This window comes from Atractosteus spatula, chromosome 4, assembly GCF_055471065.1.
Source record: "Atractosteus spatula isolate fAtrSpa1 chromosome 4, fAtrSpa1.hap1, whole genome shotgun sequence".
Taxonomy (NCBI): Eukaryota; Metazoa; Chordata; class Actinopteri; order Semionotiformes; family Lepisosteidae; genus Atractosteus; species Atractosteus spatula.
Window position 1 is genome coordinate 5,472,786 of NC_142709.1, and position 15,200 is coordinate 5,487,985.

Here is a 15,200-nt window from a genome sequence, read left to right on the forward strand (position 1 = left end):
ATTTCCAAAGGAATTTTCACTCAGTTCAGAAGTTTTGCTCAAAAGACACCCTGAGACCAGGGATTAGGGGTTGTCAGCACTGGGTATGAGTTTAGAGAGAGAGACAGTGTCTTTATTACCCCAGGGGAAGCAAGTTGTTTTACAGCAGCAGTGTTGGTGTACAGACAAACAGGAAAAAAAAAGACAGGAACAACAATATACATACATATTTACATCGAAGGTCAAGACTTACGTAATGATATGGCGTAAGGATAGGATATGGAAATTATTAAACAAGGGGTGTGAAGGATCGTCGCAGACGGATTTTGCTTTGTGTAAAACACGTGACTGATATATGGAGGAGAGGGCTGGAAGATCAGAACCAAGGACCTTCTGACATATTTTCACCAGGCTGCCCAGTTTGTTCTTGCTTCTCAGATTCAGGTTACCAAGCCAGCAGATCAGGGTAAAAGTGAGAACAGATTCAAGGAAGGACTGGTAGAACAAAACCAACAAAGAATCATCGACCTTAAAATACTTAAGCTTCTCTGTCTGATATGTTACAAATGAGAGGAGCACATCCCTCCTGTTTTGGTAGCTAACTGATCCAGTTATTTCCGGATATAACGTCTAGCTGTTTCTTGGAAGGAGCCAATGTATCGGCTTCAAGAAGATGGCTGAGCGGTTTGTTCCATACTCCCACAACCCTTTGGGCAAAGAGATGCCTCCTGTTTGCAGTTTTAAAAGCACTTCACTATATATATACAGACTTCTTCTTGAACTTCCACACGTCAGTTTTGTAAGAAACCGTAAGCATTCATACCCATAAATCAGTTTTGAATGTTTTCTAAATAGATGCATTAGACATAATGCATGTCTAGACAAGCATAGCACCGATTTTTACTGACAACTGAAATTTTGCTAGATGGATACTTCTACCCCTCCTACTGTTTTTTGATAATTATACACTAATTATAGTTGCAATGTTAATATTCAGTGTTTCAGATGCACTTCCTGGTGCTCTCTGGGTAATTATCTGATTTGTTTTCATGATTCAACAGGAAAACAAATGAGAAAAAATGGAAGAATGAAACTGTTTTGGTTCAGTCTTGACCTCTGGATTTGCTACTCTCTATAAACTTTCATTTCTGTTTGTTCTCAGTCCTTGTAATCTCATCCAATCTTGTTCAAAATGCTAAAGATTAGTAATCAAAAGTGGATTGGTAACTTTCAGAAACTAATTGCATGTTAATGTTGTAACTGGAGGCTAGTTAATTAGGGTTGTGCTACAAGGAAGTTTGAGATGTAGTAAAACCAAACTCAGCTTCACAAGTGCAGAGGACCGTGCAGTCATAAATGTGTGAAGGAGTCATGAGTGAAATTTTACAATTACATTTATATTTACCTTATATTTCTTGGGTCATGACTTGGTCAGTGGTATCTAAAAACATGTCAGACACAGTTCTGACTGAAATTAGTTCTGACTAAACTAATGAAGAATTTAAATAACAATCGTAGCAACCTGGGGAAGGCTTCTGTCCTGGAAACTGGAGGGTATCAAAGGAGCAAAAGGTACTGTACTCTTGCACTGAAAGAAGGGATTTTCTGTTACTGTGCTGAAACACACTAGCACTGCTAATTTAAAGATCTCATCTCTTTAGATGTAGATCTAGACTGGGAGGGTTGAGTTGTCTGTCATTATGCTGGGGGACTAAGTCACGCCACTTTATGAAATCCATTTGGCGATACCTGTGTTGTTTAAAAGTCTGTCTCGTAAAGTACCAGGTAACTATAAAGGATCGGCCGCATTTGTGGTTTCAGAGGTTGCTGTTACCACAGGCAAACACCAGAGCATATTAAACCAAAATATTCATCGTGTCTTCACTCTCTTACGTGCTAAGCCCTCCCTAAAAATGATTTCTGGTGCTGCCACTATACATGGATTACGTCTGCTGTAAATGATCGATTTGAGTTTGTAGACACGCACAAACGGACCTGCCTGAAGTTCTTCCTTAACCCGTAACTTCTCTAGGTGAACTGCTTTGTAGTGAGTCTGCAATTAATTGCAATTCCTCATGGTCCTGGAATTTTGCTATTATTCTAGGTGCACGGGGGATGTTAAGAAATGGCATGTTTGTTATTTAAGATGTCTAAGGTCTCATGCTATTAATCTACATTAAAATTCACGACCAGTGTCCCCCCTTGCATTCTCAGCTGTTGACACTAGGTGGCAGCTCACTACTATTTCAATGATCTGTCAAACAGGCGCTTTTGTCGGAAAACATGTTCCGTTTGTTTTCTGCGGTAATGTCACTGCCAAGTTAGACAGGCTCTTTCTTTCCTTCACAGGAAAAAGAAACAATACAGAATCTTACCCACACAGACCGGGCCTGAAAAAAAACAAGGAAACAAAGCATAACTGTAATAGGCCTAACTCTATCGTAAATGCTGCATTAAGCCCCTGACAACAGCTGTTAACATGAGGTTACCCCTTAAGTGCTGTATGTGCAAACCAGGAGTGATCAGCATTTTAATGTAAATCAGTACCATGTGACCTCAGACATCTTAAATAACATTGCTGGCACTCAGAGTCTAAATGAACATGCATTGCTTAACATTCCTGTGCGCCTAGATTGATAGCAACTCCATGCAGGTCAGCTTGTGCATATGTAGAATCAAATCTAGCCAGGGTACCAGGGTTTACAGCCCTACTCCTGTGAACAGTCTCATGGGATCTCTTAATGAGCTAAGTCTGTCTTAAGACAGCACCTCCTGCAATGATGTGTCCCTGCTCTAGAGAGAAGAGCACCACTAACATCACTTATAGTTGTAACTTGGTGTTCCTTGGATGTCTCGGATTCTGGTACCGATCAGGCCCAGACTTCTTTACGTTCTGATATGTGACAGGATCAAACTACAAGCTGGTGACACTGCTATTAGCAGCTGTCATGACTTCATAGAAATCTGAGGAAATTTCAAGAATCTTTGGTCTGAATCTGTGAGCTTTTCCACCACTATATATTAAAATGCACAAAGGAACAGGTAACGGGTGTATTCCGTGCTGAAAAGAAAAGCAAGGAAACACAACGTTTCGGCTGTGGAGCCTTCTTTGGGTGTGAAAGACAGGGCAGACAGCAAAGATTAAATAGCACAGGAGAACAAAAGCTGGACAAGTGGAGGAGGAGGCAGAGGGGAGAGGCAGAGAGGCCACTCAGGAAGTGGAGAGGGGTGAAGAAAGGTGTGAAGTCAAGACCGGCATGAGAATAGAGAAGATTACACGAAAACAAGTCGGTCATTGAGAGAAGGGGGAAGGTGTGAAACTAGTTTCAGGATGAAAAATGCAAAAATGCAATGTGGCCTTGTTTTTCTGTCCCAGAAGAAAATGCTGGTCTTGCAACAGCATCAGAACCCTGCCTATTCTAAGCTGTGGGGCCAAGGCGAGACTGATAGCCTGAGAGCTGTGTGGCAGCAGCACCGGTCACCTCCATACCATCCCAAACAAAAAATGTCCTTTGCAGTGTTCCACCCAACTGCTTAATGTGAGTGCTGCGCGGTACAAGTCACATTCACGCCCAGTGAGTCATCTGTCTCCATGACAGTGGTGCCCTCTGTCTGAATCCTGCTTCTCCCCAACCAATGATTCAGGAAAAGGCGAACCCAGTGTGAGCACTGCTCTTGGTATACATGGTATAGATTCTTTAAAAAACAAAATGCCGGAGCCTGCCCCCCACCCTCCCCAAACCGCTCTACAACTGTATGTACAGAAGCTGCTACACAAGTTCTGATCATGTTACGTCACATGTTGGCAAGTGTATAAAAATTTGACTCTCAAATTCAAGTCACAACTGCATTCTTATACAGTATGTATTAGATAAGGTGTCTTCTGTCAGTTGGAATGTTGAATGGGCTGACTGTAGACTTCACTAGAACTCTGGCAAAAATGTTGCAGTACAGGTTAATGGAAAAGTAAAATATCTGTCTTGAGCAGCACACATTACATTAATTAACCGTATGAACTGGAGCAAAGAAGCAAGATTCGCTCACAGGTGTTATTAGTGTTGGAAATAAAACATGTTTTCAGTCATAATCATAGACAGCATATGATATATGGATATTTTTTAAATGAAAGACATACTGAAAAGTTTTAGTATCCAGTACTTATTAGCTGCTAGATCATTGGTTAAGATTCTTTGTTAGGAGCCTTTACTGTAACAGACCACGAGAGTCTGAATTAACAGTCTTGCCTTTCATCTGATAAACAGTAACCCTTGAGATACACAAAGTATTCTTCGTGGCATGCTACATTTCTCTTTATGTTAACTATAGTAAGATAGGTCTATTCCATGCTGAAAAGCGAAGAAAAGAAACACAACATTTCGGCTGTGTGACACCCAAAGAAGGCTCCATAGCCAAAACGTTGTGTTTCTTTTCTTTTCACTTTTCAGGATGGAATAAACCTGTACCTGTTAATTTGCAGCCTATGCATGCTGACGCAGCTCCCTACTTGAACTACTACAGTAAGATGGGTTGTTGGCTCTAAATTTACAAGGCATCAATGTGCACTCAGGATTAATAAATTCTTTGCTTAATTCACAAACTTTGAATAGCTGTTTGTCTCTGTTTGCCAATGATGTTATTTGGACAGGAGGTCACATAAGATCTTCTGGTACTTTTTGATTTATTCCTTAAAATATTAGTCCACATCTTTTGTTACCCTGTCATGCTTCACAATTCAAATAAAACGAATCATCAGATTGCTAAAAGAAATGTGGAACCAATCTGTAAACTGTGCATTTCAGTACATGATGCTAAAATTAAATTACTCACATGGATTACACACAAACTGAGGAAGATAATTAACCACATTCACCATTCCTCAGGAAATATTTTCCATAGTGTCCCATGACCAACATCAAAACCTGAATATTTTGTAAAGGACAGCCTTGCCTTCGCTAAAATTTTCACAGGGAATGGCGGACTAGAAATTAATAAAACGTCCTTACACTATCACCATTTAAGGAGTTTTCAGCCCTTTTAATTCTGAAAAAAAAATCCATTCACATTGTGCAAGTTGTTTAGGAGTCATAAAGTGAAACATAGCCAAAATGTATGGTGTGCCAGAATTCAGACGATCAGTAATAAGTGCCTTTTAGAGCACTGATTGATTGTGCAATGGATCGAGCAGGAAAATGCTCGTTACCCATAATGAGCTTGTGCACTGGATGAGCTGAGACCTCTCTTGTAATGCAGATACGCAACATTGCGGTTTTGTTTGTTTGCAGTGCTGTTTAACCACTGCGATTAGAACTGGTGGAAAATCCCTGTGCCGCCGTTTCCCCTTTGAATGACCGCTGTCGTGTCCGGGATGTTCTGTAAGGCTGTTTTGTTTGCACACAGTATTTCTGAAGGACCTACTGTACATTGCTCAGGCCCCCAGGGCACAGACTGCCTCTCTAAGGCACAGCCTCCACCTGCCCAGCTTCTACACTTCCATACTGTAACTGCACTCCTCCTGCTTACAGCTTTGTGCCCCATACACAATTTCTCTGTGGGAAATGTGATTTCATTGGCTGAATGTACACTTTGGTGGTCTTGCTCTTTATTTAAGGAACATTCTGTTTAAGGGAGTAAGAAGATGATGGGCCGTAAGGAATGTTATTTTATAAAACGGATAACAAGTGTAATGTACAGATGTTAGTATAAAGATTTTTTATGCTGTTACTGCTCATTTTTTGGTGTATTCAAAAACAACAGGAGTATTTTTATATGAAACCTTTACTTATCGTTTCTATAAGAAAAAGATGTTGAAATGCTGAAGGACAATGTTTGTGACAAGGAGAGGGGGGACACAAAACATGCCTGTTTAATCACAGGATGTAAAAAAAATAATTACAGTATTTGTATCACAGTAAAACTTAAACAACTATATGTTACCTCAGAACATCCCTTTGAATGGGGAGTGAGCTGAAAGTTGAGCTTTTGAAATGTTCTGCTCCGCTGCAGTCATGATTTCATGTCAGCTTCCCAGCATGTGTCCACTGCTAACAGACTGGCTAAAATCCAAACGCATACTGTATCACGTCAACACTAACTAACATGGGTTTAACTGCTGCTAACAGGTGATGACCTATACCTGTACCTGAACAGGTGATAATGTCAGGCTGTCAGAAGGGCCTTGCTTATATAGTTTATATCAAGTACTGTGCTTGAGCAGTACAGTGGGGACATCACCACTCAATAACAGCTGGTCACAGATGCTCAGAAAGGCTTCATCTGTGACTGAAATAAAAGAAAGAAACATAGAAAGGAAATTGTAGCTGCACATCAGAAAATTAACAATAACTTTATTTTGCTGTGTCTGAAACATGCATTATAGCATATGGGCAATTGGGAGTAAGCTGTAGCAAGGAGAGATAGGGTTAAGAATTTCAAACTTAGTATTTTTATAATCAACACCATATAAGTTGGAAATGTTTCTATTCATATCTTATTCATATTGTAACTTTTTATGTTATGCCACACGTAGCTTTAAGCAAGTCCTAGAACAGCTGAGTCCTTTCTGCTTTCTAACGTGACAATGTTGCTCTTAATGTAAAAAGAAACTGTGTTTTTTCTGCTTTGAATACTAGATGCTGGTGACTGCTACTGAGTTTACGGTCATCTTGTATTTCATACATTATGGTGATTATTCACCTGGTCGCTATTCATTTTCTTACATTTTCAAGGTTAAAACACGATGGTAGCATTTGGAGCAAATCTCTTAGCTGTCACTGAGCTTATCTGTGCTGTCGTCCCTGCTCCCACTGACTTATGTAATACTGTGATATGTCTGTCGTTAGCTTCCTTGGGTGGCCTCAAGGCAAGAAAAGACATTCCAAACAGCTGCACAAAACATGTCCACATGGAGGTGATTGGAGCCACATGAGGAAAAGCACCCATTAACTGTGCATGAACAGCCGGTAGCTTTGGTGTGGAATAATACCCCACACAGAAACAGACTGGGCCTTTACTTTCATGTAGGTCAACTGATACAAACATGTCCCCTTCTACTCACATGTACTGTACTGAAGCATTTTGAAAAACCTGCCCACTGACTTTATATTAACAGAAGGCCATCAGTGGTTTTAAACCCATCTGTGACATAAGTATCTCCCTGCAGTTGCCCCCATTTCTGATAAGAAGCTAGGGCCATGTAACTGTTTTATTCTTGTCATTTTTAATGATCAAGAACCTGAAGCTACCTTGTTAGAAATCTTTCCAGTAAAACAGGAGATGTGCTCAGGAACCACGAATGATGTTTTATTTTAAAAGAAAATGAATCAGAAACAATACAAAGTTGCAATCAGTTCATGTACATATTCATACCTGTTCTCTGCTGCTTATGGGGTGGTGAACGTGTATACATTTCTCTTACCTCTTTGAAAGAAGTGGGGATATCACGGAGTTCAATTTTTAATTTAAGGTGTAACTCAACATTCAACAGGCCATTGCTTTTTTACACTGTAATTAAAAATAGATTCTGAAAGGCAGTCCACAATGTTTTGCTAAGATACACGTAAAAAAAAAGAATATTTAAATTTAAAATTTAAATTAAATTTAAAATCGAGCCTTTCTGGGCTGTAATTCATAAAGGCAATAAAGCCGCTCTCCCGCTGCTCAGCTCACACCTCGGCGGATGTGCGTTAGTAAAACAGGAGTATGCTGCCTCGGCCTCTGGACATACAGTACAGTACCAACACAGTTTCTACTGGCCATCTGAAGAGCTCACACTCTTTTGTGGGCTGTGGAGGAACAGAAGGGCCTTTGTTGGTTCCTTTGCCTGGATTTCCCTCCTCAGATGTAAAACGGATGTCTGCGCTGCTGCTGGGTCGATGTTTTACTCGATGTTATTTTGTACTGATTGTTCTTTCTTTTTCTTTCTGTCTCTGGGTCTTCTGTCTGCTGTTGGTGTAACCTTCCTTCTTCTTTTCCTTCCTCTCCTCCTCTTTCTCTTTTCCTCCTTCTCCTTCTCCTGCCTGCTCCTGCTCCCCAGCTGCGGGCCTGGTGGTCAGGGTGGGATGCCGCGGTGTCGTTCGGCTGTGTGATTCCCTGGCAGGCAGCGATCGATAGTGAGTGCTTGTGGTGCGTTAGATGTTACTGAAAACATTAGCTCCCCGCTCAAAAGTTGTGCTACTTCATTAAACCCACTTAACCTGGTATATTAATATGGAACCATGTAACTGTAGGGAAATGTTGGTAGCTGAAAATAAATAAAATGAAGTTGCTGAACATCATTAACACTATTAATTCATGGATATCAATATAATACATTGATACAGCTGGTGGTGATAGCACATTTCACTTTCTTTGTAAACATCTGCATCGAATTCAGTAAACTCGTTCACCAGTGGCTATTCTGGAAACGTTTTGACGTGTCCGATTTAACTACATGAAAACCATGTAGATTGCAGCGGGTCTCCTGCTTCTATATGTAAGGCGCTTTGGGATTCTGTAGGATGAGAAGCACTAGTTAAATTCGAGAAATTACTATCATCTAACGGTACCTCTCGCTGAATGGGCATCTAGAAACTGGAACGTGGCCAAAATATCGCCCTCTGTGCAGAGAACCTTGTTGGGGTTTGTTGAATATAAATATTGACATTTCAGTCATTCTAGATAACACAGCACTAGCGATGTGGAAGACATTAAAGAGCTTGTGCATTGATGCATTTAGTAATCCTCTAAAATGCTGTCTTTTTCTATAACTGGATGTATGGATATTGACAGGTGTGGTTATTGTATGGAATATATTGTAACGGATTCAGGTTCTCGGGGCTTGTGTCCTCGCTGCTCTTCTCTCACACCAGTTCGTCTCTCCACTGCCTGGGTCTCCGGTGTCGCTCAACAGGGGTCTTGCCGGCTAAGCTAAAGAAGACCTTTAGCCCGGGCGGCCGAGATCCCTGCGTATTCGTGACACTCTTAAAAAAGTTGCTTTCCACAGTTTTGTTTGAGAATTTTCAAGTGGTACTTTTCAATTAGGATCAATCAGTGGCACACCTACAGTACCTTTAATTGCATTTGAAGGGGTTGGAACACGGCTCGGCGCACAGGAGACGGCTACAGAAGATGGTGTCGCCTCCTTGCAGCCCAGGCTGTTGTGATCGCTCCTGTGGCCGGAGACCGGGCCTTCCTCGCTGTCCGGGGAGCGGGTGCTGTGTATGCTCTGAGCCCGCGATCTGCCGTGATTGAACCCCGCTGCAGGGGTAAAACTTCGCCCGGCTCTGTCGGCACAGGTGGGGTCACTGAAACGCGTAAAACAGCTACAGTGCCGCACAATCCAGCGCACTGGGCCGATTCGATGGAGCCCGTTGTAATGACGTGCGTTTTAGCTGTTGTGCGTGTATGTAATAATAATTTATTATTACTGTTATTACTATATAACATACTATACTATAAAATATATTATATAATAAACTATAAAATAATAACTTATTTATAAGCGCCTTTCCAACCCAACGACGCACATCGAGAATAAAAGTAAAAGTTAAAAAAGTACAATAAGAAGTAAAAAGATATACAGTAAATAACCTAGAGCGGACAGGTTTTTACAGAAGGAGGCAATCAGACGTAGACCTTGGTAAAAGGCGTTGGTTTAAAGTTTGGATGTGAAGAGAGCGAAAGAAACAAGTAAAGGTTTATTCCTTGCCGAAAAGAGGCGACAGGGAACACGACGTTTCGGGTGTGAAGGAAGAGAGTGAAAGACGTTGTCTCTACAGAGTCTGGAGCAGGCCACTCCATAACCCGGGAACACCGAAAGTCCGGGATCTAGTCCTGGGGACAGTGGGGGTGACCCGCCTCAGCCGAGCGGAGTGAACACAGAGGAGTTTCCGAGACGTATGAGGGAGCCAGATCGTGACTAGAGCATTATAAGACAGTCACACGATCTTACATTGAAGATGTGACTTTATAGGCACCCAATATAGGGACTTAGGATTCAGTCATGCTAACTACTGCCTGGACTACATTTCAAAAGAGAGTCGGGGGGGGGAAATAACTAGCAAAAAAAAACCCCGAATAACACGACACCATGAGAATCCCATAAAATAGAAATGTCACGGGGCTCGTCGAGAAAGTGCTCCCCCGGGAACCCGAATCTAGCCTTGATTAATTCAATTCAATTCAATTCAATTCAATTCAAGGTGCTTTATTAGCATGACCGATGGGTACAATCAGTGTTGCCAAAGCAAATGAAAGTAATGATATTTACATGAAACAAAACAAAAATAGAAGTAAAATAAAATCTACAGACATATTACAGACATTTACAACAAAGACATATTATACAATATTGACATATTCTGTAGGCGGCTGGAGCATTATTGGGAGACAGACTCACTGTTCCTCAGGCTGTGACAGGAGATCACATACTGGGCTGCCAGTTCAACTGAGTTCCCTCCTCCCTCTCCCAGTAGGATTGGGACCCGTTGTGATTCTGGCAGGTGTGGGAACTCTGGGATTAGATTTCTGAATTTAGGGAAGAATGTTTCTCTAATCCCAGAGTATCTGTCACAGTGCAGTAGGAAGTGCACCTCTGTCTCTATTTCTCCCCGCTGGCAGTGGGAGCACAGCCTGTCCTCTCTGGACAGCCAGGTCTGCCTGTGTCGCCCAGTTTCTATGGCCAGGTTGTGGTCACTGAGCCTGTACTTCGTCAGGGTCTGTTTCTGTTTGTTATTTTTTATTTTGGTCAAATATTCAGCTAGTGTGTATTGTCTGTTTAAGGTTCTGTAACATTCCAGTTTATGTTGTGTCTGTGTGTGTGTGTCCCAGTGTGTGAGATATTGCTGTTTGATCTGTGCTGTGATGTGGTTGAGTCTGGGTTGTGGTGCTCTAGCAGTGCTGTCCTGAGGCTGGTTAGTGTCGGTGTGGCTCAGGTCGGTGAGCCTCAGGACCAGCTGGCTCAGGGGGCTCTGTTTTGGGCTCAGCTCTTGGCTCAGCAGGGCTTTGTGGTGGTAGGAATTTTGGTCACTGTTTTTTAGGTGTAGCCAATACTTGAATATTCTTTTCTGTATGTTTATCAATAGTGGGTACTGGCCTAATTCGGCCCTGCACCCGTTGTTAGGAGTTCTTCTCTGCACACGGAGGATGTTTCTACAGATCTCCATGTGCAGAGTTTCTGTGGGGTGTTTGTCCCATTGGGTGTAATCCTGGTCTGTGAGGGGACCCCACACTTCACTGCCGTATAGGGCAATGGGTTGGATTACACTTTCAAGTATTTGGAGCCAGATTCTTGTTGGTGGGTTGATGTTGAAGAGCCTCTTTCTTATTGCGTAGAAAGCCCTGAGTGCCTTCTCCCTCAGTGCCTTCACTGCCAGGTCAAAACTCCCGGAAGAGCTGATGGTGAGACCGAGATATGTGTAGCTGGATGTGTGCTCCAATGTGTTGTTGTTCAGTGTGAATTTGTACCTGTTTCCCTGAGGTCTGGCTTTCTTCTGGAAAACCATAACTCTGGTCTTGTCCAGATTGACTGTCAGTGCCCAGGTCTGACAGTACTGCTCCAGCAGTGCCAGGTTCTGCTGCAGCCCCTGTTCTGTGGGCGACAGCAGGACCAGGTCATCTGCGTAGAGCAGGAACTTGATTTCTGTGTCGTGTAGTGTGAGACCAGGAGCTGCAGACTGCTCCAACATTCCTGCTAATTCGTTGATATAGATATTGAACAGTGTTGGGCTCAGGCTGCAGCCCTGTCTCACCCCGCGGCCTTGGGTGAAGAATTTAGTCCTTTTGTTTCCAATTTTCACTGCACATTTGCTCTCTGAATACATTGATTTAATTATGTCGTACACTTTGCCCCCTATGGCGCTTTGGAGTAGTTTATAAAACAATCTCTCATGCCAAATCGAGTCAAATGCTTTTTTGAAATCGACAAAGCAGGCAAAAATTTTTCCTTTGTGTTTTTGGTGGACGTGTTTATCCCACGGCTGTAGCACGGTCTCTCTGCGCCGCGACACGGACCGCTGGCCTGAAGCGCTCTGTGACTCTGGGCTCCCAGGCGCCTGAGGAACGGAAAACCGACAATCCCGGCGGGATTTAGCACGTGGTAAACACGGGAATACGACTGGCTGCGTGAGGGGGGAGGGAAAATTCAGGACCCATCTCCCAGAATGGGAAACTGGTCCCAACGGAGGCTCCCCTTGCGGAGATCTTTCAGGTCGGAAAACCAGTCATCATACGGAAGGGTCCTGTGCCGAGCTGACTCGCTTTTGTTTCATGTGAAATACGTAAACTAAACGTGTTTATTCCAAGCGCGCTCATGCTCAGGCGTTTTTCATTTCTCATAAAAAAACTGACCTTCATAGAGCATGTGCCTGTGTGCTGGAGTCCACGCTGGGCTGTGTGTGAAGACTGGGGCCACCGTCGTGTGGATGTCAATTAACACGTCAGACGAAACTGCCGTGTGGAGAAAAACACTGTTTCAGTGTAATTTGAAGTGTCGTAGCACAATTTGTCTTATTACTGTTCGCTTTACAGATTCCCCACAAAACAGCTATGTGTTTTACGTCCTGCTATAATTGTACAATTACAATTCCTCTTTTTAATATAATATAATTAGAATAGAATGACTAATTATAGACATTTTAGACATTTGTAACGACACTTCTGACTTGACCAAGAGGAACGTAAACCGTCCGTTCATATCTTCGCAATTTTAAATATATTGTTTTAACAAACGAAATCAGCGGTAAGACGCTTTAACACATGAACCGCTCATCCTCCAGTTGTGATGTTAGAACAAGGCTTCCAAGCCCGGACATGTAAAGACAAAAAGAAAAACACGTGTTCGCGACTTCTTTTTCATAAACCACATAACATCTCGAAATGCAATTCTTTTTTTTTTTAAAAAAAAAAGCACCACACTGTACTTGTAAAAATGGCACACAAAAAAAAAAGCCAGCTTTTCTCATGACCCCGCCCACCGCAGAGCTCGGCCGCGTCAGTGTCCAATCGGATGCGGAGGGGGGCGTGCCGGAGCCCCGAGCCCCGCCCCCCCCCCCCGGGACATGTTAGGGGAGTTGGAGCAGTCAGGCTGGCTGTGTGCGCGGAGTGCGGGACAAAGTAACTCTCCGCCCTGGCACTGAGCTCAGCTGCACTGGCAAGACAACCGAGCACCGCGAAGGCACCGCTCTTGTCCAGCACCAAAAAGGGAAAGTCGGGGCTGCGAGCATGGCGGTCGAAGAAGAAGGGTTACGGGTGTTTCAGAGCGTCAAAATCAAAATAGGTAAGGCGGAATTCATTAATAGCGCAGCTCATTGAGTTGGGCATCTGCATTCACAGCTGTATGGTCTAAGCGGCTGCTGCTTTTGCTAGAGCTTTGTCTTCGTAGTGTAACACCACCCGCCCCCCCCCAGTAAAAACAGATTTCCTACAAATACATGTTTTCAAAAAGCGAACATCGTCCTGTTTATGATCCGTCCGTCCTCGGTTAAAAATACGCGCTAGCGAAGTATTTCTGAGAGGGTTGGAGGACTGAAGAACGACAGCGGTGCTCTTTTCAGGGAAGAGGAATGTAGCGTGTCGAGGCAGCCGTGTGTTTCTGAAACCGCGCTGTGACCGTGCGGAGTTTAACGCATGCAGTTACAGATCTGACAAGTCGGGGAAAGTTGTCGTTCTCTGAGACGACAGCTGCTGGAGCCGCAGACGGCCGGCGACTTTCTCCTTCGCTTTAGGTCAGTGAGGCGATGTTGGTCGGCGGGGCTGAGCTGTCGCAGCACAGCTTCTTAGCGATTGATGCGGCATTCCGTTGTAGTGAAACATTTCCCTTCATGTGCCGGACATGGAGTCTTTGAAGAAGCGAGATGTTGAACGAATTAAGTGGGGTTATGTCAGGATGATCACGAATAGAAGCGTTGCTGCTTCGTCCATCCTTTCCTGGCGAAGGTCGCGTCTTATTATTGGCTTTTGTTTAAAATGAGGTGTAATGAGGATGCTCTTCGCTGCGGAACACCGATCAAGTGACAGAAACCCTGACATTTGAGCGTGACGCGTGTCTTTCTGCGCACAGTGCCTAGCGATTGAGTCCGGAGAGGCAGTTTGGTGCATGTACCCATGTATCCCAAGCGTAACCAACATCTCCTGTGCTTGGATTTAAGAGCTGCTCCGTGCTTTTATTTTTTTGTGTGTCGCTTTGTTTTCGGAGGGAACCAGTTGTCTGCAATACTGTAGCCTTGACGTCTTCTATTTTCGTGCTTTTTCCCACCCCCACAGATGTCCAACGGTTCTTCGGACCGTCTGTCCCTAAAAAGTGTTTAAACTTCCGTGTGAACTTTGGCTGCTTTAAACGACTGACGGTGCATTGTTAGGGACGGGAATCTGAGTAGCTGGATATAAAATATAAACGTCGTTTTTTTTTATCGGTGCCCTGGATATGTGGGGTTAGGTTTCCAAGTCAGTGCCAGGTGTGCTGGGGTCTTTTTCCCTTGAGATGCGAGAAAATTGAATTTCCGTTGTGCATCACGGTACTCTGCGTTATGCTATGTGCATTCATTTGACTGACTACCGTGGTTGCGTTTCTGGTTTTGGAAAACACACACCTTCCTGTTAGGCAGAGAAACTCGTTTGCTGTTGCTGTCGTATGGTAAATGCGAGAGCGGCTGGGTCTCTTGGCTTCTTCAGACGCGCGATCCAGGCGGCAGTTCAGAGGTTTTTTAGACATGAGATACTAAAATGTGGGACTTGGGACTCTCCCCGGTAGGGTCTGGGTGTCAGAGCTGGTCTGTGCGGCACGATGGGGCCCGCGGTGATCCTGCCAGCTGTCCGGAGTGTCCGAGTTGCTGCTGGCGGAGCACGCGTCCATACTTTTTAAGGCGCTCTGTTCGGCACGTGGCGCATGTTTTATTTCCTCTGTACGGTGTGTGTGTGTGTGTTTAGAGAAAGCGAAATGCCGATGAGGTGTTCAGATGAAATAGGATGATTTAAGTTCGCTATCGAAAAAAACATTCTAAAAATATATCGCTATATGGGGGGAAAAAAAATCTGTTTTCCCCGACGAACGCAATGAGCGGGCGACAGACGTTTGACAACGGTGGGTGGCTGGTGTGGTAATAATCTCCTTTTCTTCTCTTGTGCGTGTGTCTGAAACTGAGGAGGTGACAGACGCCCGCACGGCTCTCATCTGATGCAGGGGAAGCAGCTGTTGCGCTTTGATTTAAATTTGATTCATGTTGAATTGTTAATGCATTGTCGATTTA

At 43.6% G+C, this 15,200-nt stretch overlaps 1 protein-coding gene across 3 annotated transcripts in view; it reads left to right on the forward strand.

Annotated features, from left to right (window-relative positions):
* The first annotated feature begins 13,042 nt into the window (after positions 1 to 13,042).
* The window catches only part of rasa3 (RAS p21 protein activator 3), a 79,450-nt gene continuing 77,292 nt past the window's right edge, over positions 13,043 to 15,200 (forward strand). For all 3 annotated transcript variants that reach the window (XR_016090911.1, XM_088912457.1, XM_088912459.1), the window contains exon 1: positions 13,043 to 13,231. Coding sequence is in view for 2 of the 3 variants with exons in the window: in XM_088912457.1 (XP_088768583.1) it covers positions 13,177 to 13,231 (55 nt within the window). In the remaining variant the exon portion in view is untranslated. The remainder of the gene's footprint in view (positions 13,232 to 15,200) is intronic.